This window comes from Melanerpes formicivorus, unplaced genomic scaffold, assembly GCF_026170545.1.
Source record: "Melanerpes formicivorus ecotype bairdi unplaced genomic scaffold, bMelFor1.0.p_v2 SCAF_165, whole genome shotgun sequence".
Lineage (NCBI taxonomy): Eukaryota > Metazoa > Chordata > Aves > Piciformes > Picidae > Melanerpes > Melanerpes formicivorus.
In genome coordinates this window covers 659,853-678,589 of record NW_027142517.1, presented here as the reverse complement: position 1 = coordinate 678,589, position 18,737 = coordinate 659,853, and the positions used below count along the sequence as shown (strand labels likewise).

The window sequence follows — 18,737 nt, the reverse complement described above, 5'->3', positions numbered from 1 at the left end:
CATTTGGTTGCTGTGGCTTGAAATGGGAAAGAGATAAAACACAGTCTATGAAAAGCTCTTTAGAAAACTGCTCCACAGGAGCACCCAGGTGAGTGGACCAAAGCCTCCTGTAACCTGTCCCAGCACCAATGAAGTGGAAGGAATTCCTACCTGATTCCCACTACAAAAGTTGATGCTCAGACATATCAGGAAGTTGCTTCAGAGAGCAAGAATAATGATACCTCACTGACCTCCAGCATAGAATGGAAAAGTAGTGCAAAGCCCCCCAGACAGCTCCTTTAGTGGCCATCAAATTCCATGTTACAACACTACACAGTACAAAATCTGGTTTAATCTTACTTAGTCAAAACAGAACAAGAATTTCAACCTCTCACAATACTCTCTTTTTTACATCACTTTACAACCCAGTACATCACTTGCTCTACCAAGCAGATGATGGATGACGGCAGCATTAAAAACTCGCTTGTGGCGAAAAGTGCTCCACTATTATTTTGGCGTCCTGGTTGTTACTCATGGTGCATGACTACAGGGTAGTGGTTTCCACATTGTGTGTGTTCTCAGTCTTGTTCACATCATGACCCTCCACTGAGTTTTGCCCAGAGATGCCCCAGAACCTTTGAGTGGTTCCCATGGTCCTTCAACAGAGGTACCAATTTCTGTAGTAGTTGGTAAAGGCATCTGTGGGAATTGGTGTTCTGGTTTATGGAGATATTGTACTGCTTGAGGTAGCTTGAGTGAGCATGCTCTGGTCAAAGACCAGAAAAAGAACATAAGAACAGACTTGAGTCTCCCTAATCCCCATGGGAGACAACCAAGACAGCCTGAGAACCACTAATGAAGTGTTTATTAATGAAAGAGCAAAGACTGGGAGCTAGAAACAACAGGGCAGAGTGCGATGGTCTGTCAAAATTGTTTGGGTTGCTACAGGCTCAACAGGCAAAGAAGAACCCCAGAAGAACTGAGCCCTTGAAAGCGTGGAGCAGCTTCTTTTAGGGGAGACCTTGGTTTCATTTCACTGCAGTCAGTGGAGCAGTGGAGCTGCCCTGAGGGTCTGGTCCATGCTTCTGCTAAAAAGTAATTACTTTTCATATTTCTACCCTTTTTAAAACCCTACTCCTAACCACAGCATGAAAAGCTGAAAGCTTTCAACACAGAAAAATTATTGGGTGAAACCTTGCCCCATGAGAGCCAGTGGGAGTATAAACATTCCCTCTAAAATGGCAAGGGTTTGCAGCACATATGGCTTCATATATATGATTCTTATTTTTTTTTTTTCCTTGCACATTGCTGTGACTTGGTACAAGTGATAGGGCCAGGGTGCATTTCAACTGCTTTCCAGATAACAGCAGGGGTGGTGGTGAATACAGACTGGACTGTGCACTTTGGACTACGCAAAGTTTCCAGCTGCCCGCTGATCCCTTCTGCAGGGGCTACAGCGGTGTATGTTTGAAGAAATGCTTGGGACCTGAAACAAACCTTCTGTCTGGCAGCTCTTTCAGAGGTTATTGACCCGGGGGTGCCTGGGACACAAAGCCACTTTTAGCCTTCTTCTGTGGGAAAAGAAGAAAAGAAAAGAAAAGAAAAGAAAAGAAAAGAAAAGAAAAGAAAAGAAAAGAAAAGAAAAGAAAAGAAAAGAAAAGAAAAGAAAAGAAAGAAAAGAAAAGAAAAGAAAAGAAAAGAAAAGAAAAGAAAGAAAAGAAAAGAAAAGAAAAGAAAAGAAAAGAAAAGAAAAGGAAAAAAGAAAAGAAAAGAAAAGAAAAGAAAAGAAAAGAAAAGAAAAGAAAAGAAAAGAAAAGAAAAGAAAAGAGGAAAATAAAAGACAAGAAAAGACAAGAAAAGACAAGAGAAGAGAAAAGAAAAGACAAGAAAAGAAAAGACAAGAAAAGAAAAGAAAAGAAAAGAAAAGAAAAGAAAAGAAAAGAAAAGAAAAGAAAAGAAAGAAAAGAAAAGAAAAGAAAAGAAAAGGAAAAGAAAAGAAAAGAAAAAGAAAAGAAAAGAGAAAAGAAAAGAAAAAAGAGAAAAGAAAAGAGAAAAGAAAAGAAAAGAAAAGAAAAGAAAAGAAAAGAAAAGAAAAGAAAAGAAAAGAAAAGAAAAGAAAAGAAAAGAAAAGAAAAGAAAAGAAAAGAAAAGAAAAGAAAAGAAAAGAAAAGAAAAGAAGAAAAGAAAAGAAAAGAGAAAGAAAAGGGAAAAGAGAAAAGGAAAGGAAAGGAAAGGAAAGGAAAGGAAAGGAAAGGAAAGGAAAGGAAAGGAAAGGAAAAGGAAAGGAAAGGAAAGGAAAGGAAAGGAAAGGAAAGGAAAAGGAAAGGAAAGGAAAGGAAAGGAAAGGAAAGGAAAGGAAAGGAAAGGAAAGGAAAGGAAAGGAAAGGAAAGGAAAGGAAAGGAAAAGGAAAGGAAAGGAAAGGAAAGGAAAGGAAAAGGAAAGGAAAGGAAAGGAAAGGAAAGGAAAGGAAAGGAAAAGGAAGGAAAAAAGAAAAGAAAAAGAAGGAAAAAAGGGGGGGGGAAGGAAAAAAAAGAGAAAACAAAAGGAAGATGTCATTATTGGAACATTAATGGAAGGCCAGTTACATCTTATCTCTAGTTAATAGAATGACAGAACACTGCACATCAGCATATTTAGTAAAGCTAATTTGCAAAGCAATACAGCAGTTGCTTTATCTAACATAGATGTGCTTTGCCCGTAAAGGAGGAAGTGAATACTGCACTTCAGATGCTATAAAAACTCTGAAACCTGCTTAAAATTATCCCCTCATGAACCACTGAGCCACTCAGAACTAGCCAACAGTGAGCTCATCGATGGTGTGAAATCTCCCAAACTCACTGGCTACTTAATAAACAAAATTATTGAAAACCTTATTGACCCTCCAGCTCAGCCCAACTGACTTGTTTGTGAACAAACAACTGCTTCTTTTGTGTTTGCCACTGAGCTGGCCACTCTCAAAGTGTCGGGTTCTGCACATTGGCCACAACAACCCCATGCAGTGCTACAGGCTGGGGTCAGAGTGGCTGGAGAGCGGCTATGTTAGAGAGGGACCTGGGGGTACTGCTCGATGGTAGGCTGAATATGAGCCTGCAGTGTGCCCAGGCAGCCAAGAGGGCCAATGGCATCCTGGTCTGCATCAAGAAGTGTGGCCAGCAGGAGCAGGGAGGTCATTCTGCCCCTGTACACTGCACTGGTTAGGCCACACCTCGAGTACTGTGTCCAGTTCTGGGCCCCTCAGTTTAGGAAGGATGTTGACTTGATGGAACGTGTCCAGAGAAGGGCAACGATGTTGGTGAGGAGTTTGGAGCACAAGCCCTATGAGGAGACACTGAGGGAGCTGGGGTTGCTTAGCCTGGAGAGGAGGAGACTCAGGGGGGACCTTATTGCTCTCTACAACTACCTGAAGGGAAGTTGTAGACAGTCAGATGTTGTTCTCTTCTCCCAGGCAGCCACTACCAGAACAAGAGGACAGGGACTCAGGCTGCACCAGGGGAGGCGTAGGTTGGATGTTAGGAAGAAGTTCTATACAGAGAGAGTGATTGCCCATTGGAATGGGCTGCCTGGGGAGGTGGTGGAGTCACCATCATTGGAGGTGTTCAGGAGGAGACTTGATGGGGTGCTTGGTGCCATGGGTTAGTTGATTAGGTGGGTTGGATTGTTTGAGGGGGTTGGACACGATGATCATGAAGGTCTCTTCCAACCTGTATTATTATTATTATTATTATTATTATTATTATTATTATTATTATTATTATTATTATTATTATTATTATTATTATTATTGTTATTATTTTGGTGCTCAAGTACAAAGATATGCATTGGGGGAGGTTCCAAGCACTGCTGGGTAAGATATCCCTTGGGAAGAGGCAGGATGAAATCGAACAGCACTCATGGGGGACTTCAGGAGAGCCCAAAAAAGTTTGCAAAGGAAGCAGAATCATCCCCAGAGGGGAAGCTCTTTTCATATGGTAACTCAGTGCTTTTTTTTGGGTAAATACTCTTATTTTGCTAACAAATAGATCCAGCAACACACAGCAAATGCATGATCATATATTTCTTCCCAGATGTGCAGGAACTGATGAGCAAGTTTGAGCATGCAAACTATAGCAGTTAAAAAAAAAGCAAGGGGACACACGTGGCTCACAGTAATGCAGCAGCAAGGAAGACTCAAGACACAGATAAGAAAAGTGTCAGAGCAAATAGTGATGTGGCAACACAAGAATGCAACAGCAGATCTACAATGCACAAGCATAGTTAAATTTAGGGACCTGGAGTCTGCAGTGGAGCTTGTGGTCTGACAACCATGGGTGTTTTAAGGCAGCAGCTGCACTTAATCTCCAACTAAAGGAAAATCAGAATGCTATTAAGTGTTTGTCCCAGAATCTTACAATTCAACAATTATCTCCTACAGGTCATACATTCTGCCAGCATGAAATGCTGCCATTTCAGGACACTACACCAGATGGCAGCTAAACCGTGAAGTAATTTTTGCTTCACAGCAAACATTTATTCAGATAACTTTAGAGTTATCTGAGCACGCTATGAATACAATGAACAACATCAACAAAGTGGCATTATAATGTTCTATATGGACATAAAAAACTTATGTCACAAGAGCTCTGCAATGGAGCAACACAAGTGACACAACTATAACATAATGACACGGAACACACATTGCAAAGGATTATATACCTCTTTTCCTTGGTGAGAAGCTTTGAGATGAAATCTTTGGCCTGATCAGAAACACCTCGAAATTCCTCCACTTCAAAATCCCAGCAACAAGACAGGACATTGTTGAGGGTTTCACTGTCATTATCACCCAAAAAAGGAGACAATCCACTGAGGCTAAAGTAAAGAGAAAGATGTTCAATCCTCCTGTCTTTTCCTCTTTCTGTACATGATCTCCAATGTGCCACCTATTCCATCACTCCTGGACTATCTTGGGATATGTTACTGTCTAAGAAAGTCTTCAGACGCTTCACATTTGCTCTTCTATTTACATGTCTAAATAACTGCCCTCCTTCCCTGGCAAACCTTCCCAGACGACTCTTGCACACACCTACTGGGAGCTTATCAAGCAGCCTATGTTATCCTGGAAGTGTGAGGTTCAAGCACTCATGAGAGATGTGCAATGAAACAAAGAAGGTTAAGTTTACGGAGCTTTGAAGAGAGGAGAGATTACTGAATACAGACTTTGGAAAGAAGCCTGCATTTTCTATTTTGGATACAGATTTTGTCAATCTTCCAGCATAGCAACAAATGTGGTTGGCTGGCACAGTTCAGCTTAGAAACATCTTACAAAGCAGATACTGAATCCTACTTACAGCATATAAGCAATGACTCCTACGCTCCACATGTCTGTAGGAAAGGAGACACACTCATAGCTCACAACTTCAGGGGCAAGAAATTCTGGAGTTCCAAAGTTAACTCGAAGTTTTTCCCTGGGTTTATACCTAGGAAATGCAATCATTAACAGAGGGCATCAATTACAGCTGCAATTAAAGTTCCATTGTAAGTTGTCCAGCACTTAGAGGGATTTCAGGAGCATACAGGAAACTCAGAAGGAAAAGAAGGGCAGACAGAGGTATAAAGTAAAAGTAAATATACCCATATAGAGAATGAAAAATGTTTGCAAGCTTTATATCATGCTTTAGTGCAAACCCCAACTGGTGTACAAAGGAAAATACTCAGATTTCAAGGACTCCTCAGAGCAGCTGATATCACCCTTTTGGGACTTCTCCATATCATGGGCATGGAATTTTTAACCAGTAAATCCTTCAGTGAGGTTATGGTACCTAATTAAACTGGAAAGTGATATAGCATAGGGCGTATTGTAACAACCCTTGACGGTCTCTTATACTCTTTTTTGAAAAATCTCCTATCATCAGAGACAAGAGACCAGACAGGATGCATCACTGATTCTGTCCATTTTAGCTGTCAGAATGCTTAGTCAGAATCAGCCCTCTTTCAACCTTCTGCCTGAAAACAGGCTTCAGAGCAAATCTTTTTGATTCAGCTCCAAGCTTTCCTTACTAAAAGATTTCCCTGGTTCAAAGAGACACCCTAAATTTGTTCTAAGAAGGGTCAGTGACGATTATGTATCACACATGTCATTGTAGAGGTGCAATGCTTGTTTTTTCACAGTTTCCCAGTTGATTTATGGTGAGCAAGAACATGGGCACATACCTTCTTGCCAATCCAAAATCAATAATTTTTATTTGATTTGCTTCTCGGTTCACGCACAGAATATTCTCAGGCTGCCAAGAGAAACCAAGAAACACTTCAGTGAGAAACAAGTATGAAAAACTGGCCTTTTAGGAAACTGTAGGGAAAGAAACACTAAACCCACACCAAACATCTCACAAGCACCTTTTGCTTTCCTCCGTGTTCAGATTTCTCTGCATGAGTGCTCCACCCCAGCTAACCCAGGGCAGTTGGGGTCCTGTATTCTGTGCCTTGCAAGTGATTTTACTTCTTCTTAGCAAACCAATTTGAGATAAGGCAGCAGTTCCTATAAAGAACTGATTAGGGGGAGAGGAACAGAGAATGCAGACTTCCAAAGACAGGTTTCAGGATGCTGACATTGTGAATTTACAGATTTAATAAGCTGACAACACTTTGAGTACTGTGACCAGTTCTGGGCCCCTCAATTTAAGAAGGATGTTGAGACACTTGAACGTGTCCAGAGAAGGGCAACAAGGCTGGGGAGAGGCCTCGAGCACAAGCCCTACGAGGAAAGGCTGAAGGAGCTGGGGTTGTTTAGCCTGGAGAAGAGGAGGCTCAGGGGAGACCTTATTGCTGTCTACAACCACCTGAAGGGAGGTTGTAGCCAGGAGGGGATTGGTCTCTTCTCCCAGGCAACCAGCACCAGAACAAGGGGACACAGTCTCAAGCTTTGCCAGGGGAAGTTTATGCTGGAGGTGAGGAGAAAGTTCTTCACTGAGAGAGTCATTAGTCATTGGAATGTGCTGCCCAGGGAGGTGGTGGAGTCACTATCCCTGGAGGTGTTCAAGAGGGGATTGGACGTGGCACTTGGTGCCATGGTTTAGTCATGAGGTCTCTGGTGACAGGTTGGGGTTGATGATCTTTGAGGTCTCTCCCAACCTTGGTGACTCTGTGACACAGATTTATTTAGCTTTTTTAACAGTAAAGAAATAAACCCAATACTCATTTGTTGGCCTTTGAAGTTTATCTTGCAGCTGCAAGTTTCTGAGTTCACGAATGCTCTGGCAGTAACTATCTGATTAACACTGACATACTAAGCTGGTTACATCAACTTTATGCTTTTGTCAGATATTTTAGGAAAAGTTAAGATTCACAGGTTAAATCCCTGGGGATTTCCACAGGGCCAAACGCTGTCCTCCACTTGCCTGGCAGGAATCCTAGAATTACTCCAAATTCATACAGAAGGGCCTGAGAACAGAATTTGGCCAATTGTCTTTCAAACGTAAATACTTCAAATACAGGCTCCTATCCTCTGCCAGCAATTTTATAGCTACTCCATCTTGTTGCACATTCAGTCCTCTTTGAAACAAAACAGCCTTCAACACTTAAAGCATTAGCTAACCTTTGTCACCATTACTAATTCATTTTACATGTAGGACTTCTAAAACACCATATGTCCATAATTTCTGAGGTCCTAGATGATTCTAGTCAGGATGATTTTCTTTCAGGCTTTCTTCCCAAAACTTATTTGCTCCTGACAGCAATCTATGAACAAGCTAAAAAAGAAGGGAGAAGCCATAGCTGGCAAGTACATGAAAAGAAGCTTCTGGGAAGAATTTCTTGGATTGCATATGTATCTTTTTTGTCAGTAGTTTGACCTCATATTTAAAATGTGCCATCTCCAAGAACATAGTTAATGCCTCCCAAAGAATTGTGCAGACTTGATCTGTTAGAGGGTAGAAGGGCTCTGCGGAGGGATCTTGACAGGCTGGAGAGATGGGCAGAGTCCAGCAGTATGAGATTTAACACATCTAAGTGCTGGGTTCTACACAGTGGCCACAGCAACTCCATGCAGTGCTACAGGCTAGGTTCAGGGTGGCTGGAAAGGGGCCAGGCAGAAAGGGACCTGGGAGTACTGGTTGATAGTAGTCTGAACATGAGCCAGCAGTGTGCCCAGGCAGCCAAGAAGGGCAATGGCATCCTGGCCTGTATCAGGAACAGTGTGGCCAGCAGGAGCAGGGAGGTGATTCTGCCCCTGTACACTGCACTGGTTAGGCCACACCTTGAGTACTGTGTCCAGTTCTGGGCCCCTCAGTTTAGGAAACATGGTGACTTGCTGGAACGTGTCCAGAGAAGGGCAACAAAGTTGGTGAGGGGTTTGGAGCACAGCCCTGTGAGGAGAGGCTGAGGGAGCTGGGGTTGCTTAGCCTGGAGAAGAGGATGCTCAGGGGAGACTTTATTGCTGTCTACAACTACCTGAAGGGAAGTTGTCGACACACAGGGGCTGGTCTCTTCTCCCAGGCAACCAGCACCAGAAGAAGAGGACACAGTCTCAAGCTGTGCCAGGGGGGGTTTAGACTGGATGTTAGGAAGAAATTCTTCATAGAAAGAGTGATTTGCAATTGGAATGGGCTGCCTGGGGAGGTGGTGGAGTTGCCATCACGGGAGGTGTTTAGGAGCAGACTGGGTGGGGTGCTTGGTGTCATGGTTTAGTTGATTAGATGGAATTGGATGATTGGTTGGACATGATGATCTTCCAACCTGGTCTGGTCTGGTCTATTCTATTCTATTCTATTCTATTCTATTCTATTCTATTCTATTCTATTCTGTTCTGTTCTGTTCTGTCCTGTCCTGTTCTGTTCTAAAAAGGTGAGTGTGGTCATAGATGAGCAACTTAAACAAGTCCCAACAAGTATCTGCTCCTTTGCTTAACCACTGCAATAATATATATGTTAACAACATTAAAGATGTACTATATTAGCTGAGTTATTGCAAGCCAAAACCAGCAGCTGTAATAAAAATCTCACCAGAGAGAAAGCCATCTTATGCACTTTTTGTTTATTTTTCCTTTGCTGCAAAGCTCAGGAATCACTAGGAAGCTTTATTGCCAGTCATAAAATTAAAGACATCATCCTGTTTTATTCCTGTACTAAACAGAGGTAAGAAACAAGTCTATTATTTGATTAAAATAAGGGAGAAAGAGCCAGATCAAATGTACAGGCTAATGATAAGCACTAAATGTTTTCTAAGAGGTGACAGTTAACCATTAGCCATACACCAGAGTAGAGATTGAGGGAGACTGAGGGAGCTGGGTCTCTTTAGCTTGGAGAAGAGGTGACTAAGGGGTGACCTCATTAATGTTTATAAATATATAAAGAGTGAGTGCCAAGAAGATGGAGTCAGACTCTTCTTGGTGATGCCAAATAACAGGAAAAGGGGCAATGGGTGGAAGTTGAGGCGTAGGAAGTTCCATGTAAACATGAGGAAAAAGTTTTTCACTGTGAGGATAATGGAACACTGGAACAGGCTGTCCCAGGGGCTTGTGGAGTCTCCCTCTCTGGAGATATTCAAAACCCACCTGGATGTGTTCCTGTGTGATCTGGTGCAGGTGATCCTGCTCTGGCAGGGGGGATGGACTAGATGATCTTTCGAGGTCCCTTCCAGCCCCCAACATTTTGTGATTCTGTGATTGTGTGAATGGGCAAGTGATGGATTTGTTTGTAAAATTAGGTTAGGGTACTTTTTGTGCTAAGAGCTGGTAGGTTCAGGTAACTAAGCAAGTATGTGGCAGGGAATCTGCCACCTTCTTGGAGCTCTCAGCTGCACTACAAGCTATAGAATAGAATAGAATAGAATAGAATAGAATAGAATAGAATAGAATAGAATAGACCAGACCAGACCAGACCAGACCAGACCAGGTTGGAAGAGACCTTCAAGATCATCGTGTCCAACCCATCAATGAATCCAACCCACCTAAACAACTAAACCATGGCACCAAGCACCCCATCAAGTCTCCTCCTGAACACCTCCAATGATGGTGACTCCACCACCTCCCCGGGCAGCCCATTCCAATGGGCAATCACTCTCTCTGTATAGAACTTCTTCTTAACATCCAACCTAAACCTCCCCTGGCGCAGCCTGAGAGCCTAACCCAACACAGACATGCTAGATTTGTTACATCAGCCACTGTCTATTTTAATTTCTTTCATTTTAGCAGGATACATTTTAACATCTTTTCCCTTAAAATGGCTATTTATTGATGCCTTTTCATGACAACAGCAGTGTTGTGTAGTCAATAGAAAGATGTGCAGGGTTTCTACTGATCCTGAATGACCCTTGCATTTAGTTCCACTCAGTCATGCCTTGGTTTCTGCATGGTAAAAAATGTCACCCCGTGGCTGATGTATAAAACAGAGATCTTGTGCAGTTGAATTACATAATATTTGCACAACATCTTCAGATCCAAACACCAATATTGAAAATAGAAAGGTATTTGTAGTCAGCTGCAAGTCTTGAGTAAAATCAGTCTGGAAAATTCAAGTGCTATGAGGCTTGACCACATACGACCACAATTCCCATCTAATTTACTTACCCCTGTAGTAATTTAACAGATCTCAGTGTGGTTAAAGTAAATACACATTGGACTAAGGAAAGCAGACTTAGGCCCTTTGTTGTTTCTGCACAGGAATTTGCTAGCTGTATGGCCTTTCCACAGCTGTCATTGGACAAAACATACATCTCAGTTTGTTACCTTGAGATCCAAATGAAGAATGTACATTTGGTGCATGTACTGAATTCCCTCACAGATGTTCTTCATGAACAAGATCGTATCCATCTCTGTCAAATTGCAGTTTTCATCAATAATTCGGTCAAATAACTCTCCTCCTTCCACACTGAAGAGAGAAAGGCAATACAGCAGTGATGTAATACAAATCCAATCCCATGCAGTTAGAGCAATACTGTACTTGTGCTGCTGGCTCTTTGTATCATTCACAGTCAAGTTCAGTATGGTGGGTCTACAACATGAGCTTGTACTCTGTGCTTTCCAAGAACTGGGTTCTGATGCATACTGGCCTGAACAGCTTCAAGGTTTGAGAGTCCAGTCACCCATCCATTGGTAAGTATGAAAGTTGTGACATTTGAATCTTATGCTGTCTTGACTCATCATTTTTTGTTAGTGAAATTAATAAAGTCACATGGAAAACCAGGACATCATGCTGGAGAATCCACTGTCTCCTCCCTCTGAGTTTAAAAGGGACATGATCCAAACCTTCAAATTAAAACTATCTGAAATCAACAATTTCTCCTGACATTTCAGAATGCCTCCAGCTTACCCATCCATAGCTACACATTTACCTTTTGTGATATGGTAATCATGCAGACCAAATTCAGAGGACCATATGAATTTGTCCAGAATAATCAAGCTTATGTAACTTCAGGCCTTCTGCTATGCCTTCCCAAGTTTTAGTTACACCCTTTTAGGCTTCCACAAGACATCTCCTTAACTTGATCTTAAGGCAGCTATTTTGTGCCTAATTAGCCTGATAACCCAGCACAACAATCAGGTTTATCCCTTCAGGCACCCACTATAAGGATTAGGCAAAACAGCTAGAAATGGCTCCTCCATGGTGTTAAGATGCCTTCTCATTTGCCTCACAGAACTCGAGAGTTCTGAGAGCTCTGTTTCTTAGCTGTCACAAACTAAATTAGATATCAATGAGAAGATGTGTAACACAGCACTGTCTTCAAACAGTGCAATGGCTTTACAGCATCAGGAAGGTGGCATTGAAAAACAAATGCACAAAATAGTTGAATGGGAAAGCTTTTCTTTTAAATTACTTTTTTATTGTTGCTCCTGAGAACATCTTTCCTATGTTATTTCCCCCTGTAAGAAGCTCTATTTCTAATTTCAGGGGAAAGTAAGAACGAAATGGACAACTGTAGCAGATGTGGTAAAGGCAAAAAGGGAAAGAAAAGAACAGACTTACTATTCCATGACTAGTACAATGTCATTTTTTGATTCAAAGGCATCATATAGCTGGATGAGGTTCACATGATTCAGCTGGTTCATAACATTGATTTCATTCTTTACTTCATCCTGCAAAGAGTCATGAGTATTGTTACAAAACCCCTTGCTCTGAGAAAGCTATGTGAAACAGGACATAGTTTGAACCAGACATCTACAATATCTTCACTAGTGGCAACCAAACACATGATTTCCCTTTCATTGCTCCTGCAGTGGTAGATGAGAAGGCTGTAGGAGCTACTAGACTCAACTCAAAGCTTGAGTGGGGAACTGTTTCAGTTTAAGGGAAAAAGGAAGGGAAAACCCACATGGACAAGTGGTGGGTTCGTAGGGATGTAAAGGGAGAAGAAGAAAAGGACTTGATTCAACCAGGTGTAGGTATATAAATAAAGCTCTGCAAGAAATGTCCAGGACAGTCCACAGAACCTCCTCAGCAGGCAGAGAGGAGTGAGACTGGTACCTCCATTGAGTCCAGCTATTTTAGATGTGCAGTTTAGAGTGGGCAAATCCCTCTCCATTGACTACAAAGGGATTCTTAGTGACCAGTTTATCCACAGCTATACTTCAGCAGCTCCAGTTAACTGAGGCAAATCCTTCTTTTGAATGTCATTAATGCCACCACTGTCACACAAAGAATGCTGAGCATGTCTTTCCTGTGAAAGCAAGCACTGGGTGGTCATGAGGTTGCAACACAGGCCAGAGTAATTCTCTTCTGTATTTGTGCTGATGTCAGGAGCCCAGATCACACCTGTTATCAGCATCCCTCACAAATGACATCAAGTCACTGCAGCAAAGGCTACAGTGTGCTCAGGAGGCCCCATCCCTGGAGGTGTTTAAGACCAGGCTAGACGAGGCTCTGGCCAGCCTGATCTAGTGTGGGGTGTCCCTGCCCATGGCAGGGGGGTTGGAACTAGATGATCCTTGTGGTCCCTTCCAACCCTGAATGATACTATGATACTATGAATATGCTATGCCACAGGCCTGACAAATGTTTTTGCCACTAAAAAAAAACAAAACCAAAACCCAGTAGTAGATTGAATGGCAGAAAGCAAAAAAGAAAAACCAAAGAAACATACATCGATGAAAACAAAGCTAGAAAAAATAAGGGTTGGGGGGGTTGGGGATTTTTTTTTGTTCTGGTTTTGGGGTTTTTTTTGCTTTTTTAATGAGGGAAATTTTCCCCAAAAGACTTTGCTGACTGACTGAAAGTTGTGGAGGAGAGGGAAATAGAACTTGAGCCAGTGCTAGTCCAGCAGGTCCCATGACTGTGCTGGCTTGTGAGCCATTTGGCCATGGTCTGTATGCAACTGAAAAAAAAAGTGGGATCTACTGGGGAATGAAAGACCCATGTGATCTTCTACCAACCTTCTGTTTAGGACCTCTTGCTTTTATAATTTTGGCTGCTAGCTTCAGACCTGTTGCTTTCTCTTCACATTTGTACACTTGGCCAAATCGCCCACTAGGGAAAACAAAAAAAAGATAAGATAAAAATCACCCAGTGGTACTGGTACCAGCCCTGAAGGTAAAATAGGTTACAAACACCAGAGATATGCTATTCCAATTGCTCTGTTGCTGCTGGTTTGTTGTGTAGATTAGAGTTGCAACTACTCGATTCAGGCATGCCAAAATCACACACTATTCTAGCTGATACTGTCCCACTTGTATGACTCACCTCACAACCTGCAATGACTAATCCTGAAGAAGTCAACATACTGTAAGGGTAAGAATTCACTTGTGTGCACAGTCTGCCACTCTCCATCCCATCCCTCTCCTCCTAGAGTTGTGATTTCACGATGAAATAAAACCTTACCCCAGATGACGCTGCCATCAAAAATGGCAACATCACTCTCTCCTAAACAATGTCACTGTGAGAGATCAGCTAACTACATTACCTGTCAGATTAGCTGCTGATCTGTCTGAAAATGTGCATGTGTTTTCAGGGATGGGATCCACTAGTAGAAAGAAGGCAACATGCCTCTATGTCCTGCTGGCTGCAATGTGAGGTAAAATACTAAAGCATTGGATGCAATGATCTTGAAGGTCTCTTCCAACCTGGTCTATTCTAGTCTAGTCTAGTCTAGTCTAGTCTAGTCTATTCTAGGAGTCCCATCAGGAAGCCTGAGGGCAGCTGGCTGACCTAGAACAATGCTAAACATGAACCAAGTCTGATGGTGCCAAACCTTAAGCAAAAATTCACTTTGTAAAATCAGCCTCCTGTTTTGATCTCTCTCTAAAATGTTGTTAGAGTGAAGTGCATGGCTGCAGCTCTAGCGAGGCACATTGGTTCCCTCACCTCCTGGGGTGCACAGCTGTAAATTGGTGCCTTGTATTCCATTGGGTTCATGTGACTTACCCTCCTAGGATTTCATTCTCGCTGACATTATAATAACTGCTGATCCCCACCCTTTTGGCTGAGACAATCCGGTGGTCAAATGGTGCTGGTGGAGTAGGACTGCTATCTGCAGTAGACAAAACACAGAGACAGCATGTAAGTGGATACATGCAGTGGTTGTCTATCTTGTATTTTAGTCCCTCTTTGTCCCAGATAAGATTATTTTAGAACTGAATATACCTACAGTAAGTTTAATAGCTAGGTCTTTCTCTGTTATTTAAGATGTTTTATTCCAGGAGCTCTGGCTCAGAAAACAAGGTGGTTGGAGGAGCTACACTACTAAGAAAAGGACTCCTTTATCAAGTCAGCATCTTCTGCACAACAGTAGCAAGAGTGAAGACTGTTAGAGTAAACCAATGTAGCTTCATGCTCAAAAAGGGCCTCAGCAATTTGTTTCAAAGGAATTCAGCTTTTTCTCTGATAAACTTTTTCCCCCCTCAAGGACTGTTAATAGGTGAGTATATACTGAAACTCTCCAGTAGGGCATGAAGAGAGACTGGGCTCTCCTCTGGGCCCAGCTGAAAGATGCTGTTTCCCAGCTTTTGCTGTTCATAGTGAAGAATCCCCTTCCCTACTGACTGACAAAACTTGTCATTCTCCACAGTGTGGTCATCACCTTCAAAGATCATATTTAGAGCTTGTGCACATGAGGGAGTTTCACCCTGGCAGGCAGCACCTGGGATTTCCAGTATGGCTCAGGACCCGGTGTGGTAGGACACATGGTAACTGTCACGTGCTGCTCTGGAGAATTTCTGTCCTTAAAAAAAGACGGCAGATAAAAAGTGAAGAGGGGCACAGAGAAGTGATGGGTTCCCAACATCACACTGCAGAAGCTAGGGAGTTTTGGTACAAATGCAGGTCTCTGGTATTATTGCCCAGACCTCGACATGCTGGACTATTCTGCCGTCCTGATGTCAAAATCCTTGCTGGAGACCAGCCCTGCATGCCATATTTCTCTTTGGATTTTTCACAGGGTGTTGCAACTTCAATTTCACACCCATGCTGTTTTTCATTTGATTGATACTCTCCAGAGTGACCTTTGGCTGACCAAGGTGACAAATACTTCTTCAACTGGTTGGGAGGGCTAGAGCCCCAGCATTTCAGCATGAGCTCCCTGGTTTGGAATGCTGGCTCCTTTTTGTGTGAGGCTTGTTGAGCAATTTTTAAACCACTCATTACTACAGTGAAAATGATTAAAGCACAAACAAAATAAAAACTGTGACAGCATGTAGCTAGCAGGAACACTTTGGTCATTAACATAGTAGTAGATTGTCCTTTTTCACAGTGAATGTCCATTTTTCCAGGACACCGGCTGTGTACCTAGATTATTTTCTTTGACAGTGTTAATAACTTACATGGTCAGGAAGTTAGTTCATGGTCAAGGAATCATGAAAAGCTGGGGCTTCTGGAAGTTTACCACCTACTTTGGATTCTGCAGAGTCTGAATTGCAGGACCTCAGGTATGGGCCTTTCCCTGTTACTGAGACCCATACAATGCCAAGTGAACCCCTGCCCTGAAGGCAGAGTTTGGCTCTAACAACAGAAATGCCGAGGGCCCCAGCATTCAAGTGACAGAAGAAAATGTCTTTCTGAAAGCTCAGCTCCCAAACAGTACCAAACTTTGGGCAAGGGAGTGTTCATGTAGAGGCCAGAGTGCCTCTTTAAAACTATGCCTAAGTTATAGCCTTCAAGGTTTTCTCCTTTTTCTCCATTCTCCTTTTCCTGCACAGCAGAGAGGATCTCCCCTCCATTCAAGAACAACCTTCCATTACAGATCAAAGTTGTTCCGAGAGAGACGCTCTAAACTTTATGTCATCCCTAACAATCTGCCAGAGCTCAGGACAGGTTATAGATTTTAAAGTTTCAATACACTACTGCTTCCTGCCACAAAAGCCTAGCACAAACATTTAATAAACGTTTCCCTTTCCCACTCTCCCCCCATTCCCAAAGCAATGAAATTAATTCTGAGTCCTGTGCATGCACACACACATATCTTCAAATCCTTCAGGTCATGTTTTCATGTGCCTTCATTTCATATACAGGGACAGGCACTGAAATTCTCAAGCTGGTCTAATAGCAGAAATGTCTGCTGAGCACAGCCCCGGGGTTTGGAGCCTGAGCACCATTTATCTGGCTGTTCCACTGCATCGCTCAGGCTTCCACACAAAAATCTGTGTTTCTTTGTTTAATAGGCTGTGGTTGTTCTCACTTCAGATTGCAATGGTATGAATATGAGCAAGCTGGTTTTACAGGCTACATCCAGAGCATTTCAGATACTGTGTCAACACAGGTTCTCAGCACTTCTGCAGGCCAGTTTCGTTGCACACAAAACAATTTCTCCCACCACTCTACACTTAGGAGGTTTAGTTCTATTGTTAAAACAAGAGGGAAAGAGAATAGTACTAGGTCAAGTAGCTGTGACAGAAGTAAATTAGTTGCAGCCAACTTCTGCCAGAATAGAAGCCTCTAAGATAGAAGCAAATAGAACTGTGTTATTTTCCAGCAGGTTAGGATGTGGCCCCTGAACGACTGCTTCCCATCAGAGCTACCATGCACTCCTTTTCCCCCATTAATAACAATCACAAAATCATTCTCTTCTGTGGACGTCTCCCTCTCATTTTCACTATGATACCAGCTGAATCAAATGCCTTGTCTTTAGAAATACTCCCTGTAAGTGTTTCTTTTTCAGTTTTACATATGCCATCAGCAAATTCTGCATCTAGCTTTCTCTTCTTGTTGTCACCTTTGAACAGGCCTTCACCATTCACTCAATGCTTACTGCTACTTCTATGCTCAAATTGGCAGGTCTGCTCAGTGACTGAACTATAATTTCCTGTACCTTTTTCGCAGCCTGTACACCTGCAAGGACAAAACATGGTGTTAGAGCAGGGTACACTTAAAACACAGTAAATTCAGAAACACAGATGAACAAAGCCTACACATACATTGTATTCAGATAACATTAGGTTATTTTTGCTTCATGGTTTAAAGTAAACTATTTCAATATTCACTTTGAGAAATAAAAATGACCCTCAAATCAATAATGACAGCAAATTGTTTCTCCATTACTGAATCCCTGAGTTCTTCTAAATGTAACATTTGGCTACCAATCTCACCTTTAAAGAAATGTTCACATAGGTCCCTGAGAGTTTCAACTGGTTTATCCCTGAAGGCTATATATCAATGAAGGCAAGAAAGAAGTACAGCAAGCAAATTTATCAGTTTGCCTGGCCAAATGTTCATGTTGTTATATTATTGCTTAAGTTACTACATTTTACAGTAACTTACTTCCCAGTTAGTACGTGGCCTAATCTAACCTTACTTTGCTCCTAGGTTATATGATGCTGAAGTATTTAAACTAACAATAGGATACTTCTCCTGAGAGAGGAAGAACAGCCTAAGACAATTCCCATGCTGCTAACCTCTTCCCAAAGCAAACAACCAAAGCACACTGCTCATATGGTGTACAGTAGACTGTCTTTTTTTAAAGGTATAATTTCAGCTTAGAGCTTGGATCAGAGAGATAAATTTTACACTTTGGTGTTGGGCTGAGCTATCGCCAGTATTTGCATGAACCAGTCACTTTGAACTACACGTTTTTCTAAAGCACAGGTCTCTCAAGAATGTGCAGCCTGAGCTTCAGATCTTACCTCCCCTCTGGTTCTTCTTCTTCATGGCTTTGTTCTGCCTCATCTGCAGTTTGGGAAGGAGCTGCTGGTTCCTTAACATCTTTTTCACTCTTAGCAGCATTTTCTTCCTTTTCATTCTTCCTCTCCTCTTGTCTTTCAGCTCCAGACACCTGATGTTCCTGCTTCTTCTCCCCATCTGCTGAAGACTCACTCTCTACCTTCTGCCCAGTTACCTTTTGACAAGCATTACCAACAGCATCTTCTTCTTGCTGCTTTTCTGTAGTGAAGGATTCCTGAACGGAGCTTCCCCTATTATTATAGGAACTTTCAAAAGCCAAACTTTCTCCTTTCTCTTCTGGCTCTCCACTATGAAATTTGGAAGTATCCGTTTGAAGTAGAACAGAACTTTCCCTCTCAGCATTTTCCTTGTTGAGCTCATCAACTTCTTCCTGAGAGCAGGACTGGTTCTTCTCAATGGCCCCCTCTGTAAGTAAACAGATTACCAAGGAATCCATCAGTAATTCTCTGATAGTCAGTAGCAGTACTGCAGTAGACTTGCACATGTAGCATAGCTTCAGTTGCATTTTGAACTAAGCACATTCTTTCCTCTCCCACTTTCAAGATCAGTGTAAAAGTCTTCTAAGCATGCAGAGAATGCTACTTTTAAACAGGAATGTCATGGATCACAAACTCTTCCCGTTCAGACACAGCACTGGAAAACATTTTTCTCACTCAAACTTACTGCCAGCAAAGTCAAGGTTAATA

The 18,737-nt window shown here is 42.2% G+C and overlaps 1 protein-coding gene across 3 annotated transcripts in view; it reads right to left on the bottom strand.

The window, feature by feature from the left end:
• MYLK4 (myosin light chain kinase family member 4) overlaps positions 1–18,737 on the bottom strand; it is an 88,644-nt gene that overhangs the window by 7,308 nt on the left and 62,599 nt on the right. For all 3 annotated transcript variants that reach the window (XM_068169146.1, XM_068169147.1, XM_068169144.1), the window contains 11 exons: positions 17,994–18,456; positions 17,183–17,202; positions 14,305–14,410; positions 13,317–13,410; positions 11,914–12,023; positions 10,677–10,818; positions 6,167–6,237; positions 5,305–5,433; positions 4,673–4,825; positions 4,249–4,321; positions 1,477–1,550 (listed from right to left, as the gene is read on the bottom strand). In XM_068169146.1, coding sequence (XP_068025247.1) covers positions 1,503–1,550; positions 4,249–4,321; positions 4,673–4,825; positions 5,305–5,433; positions 6,167–6,237; positions 10,677–10,818; positions 11,914–12,023; positions 13,317–13,410; positions 14,305–14,410; positions 17,183–17,202; positions 17,994–18,456 — 1,409 coding nt within the window. In that variant the 3' untranslated portion in view covers positions 1,477–1,502. The remainder of the gene's footprint in view (positions 1–1,476; positions 1,551–4,248; positions 4,322–4,672; positions 4,826–5,304; positions 5,434–6,166; positions 6,238–10,676; positions 10,819–11,913; positions 12,024–13,316; positions 13,411–14,304; positions 14,411–17,182; positions 17,203–17,993; positions 18,457–18,737) is intronic.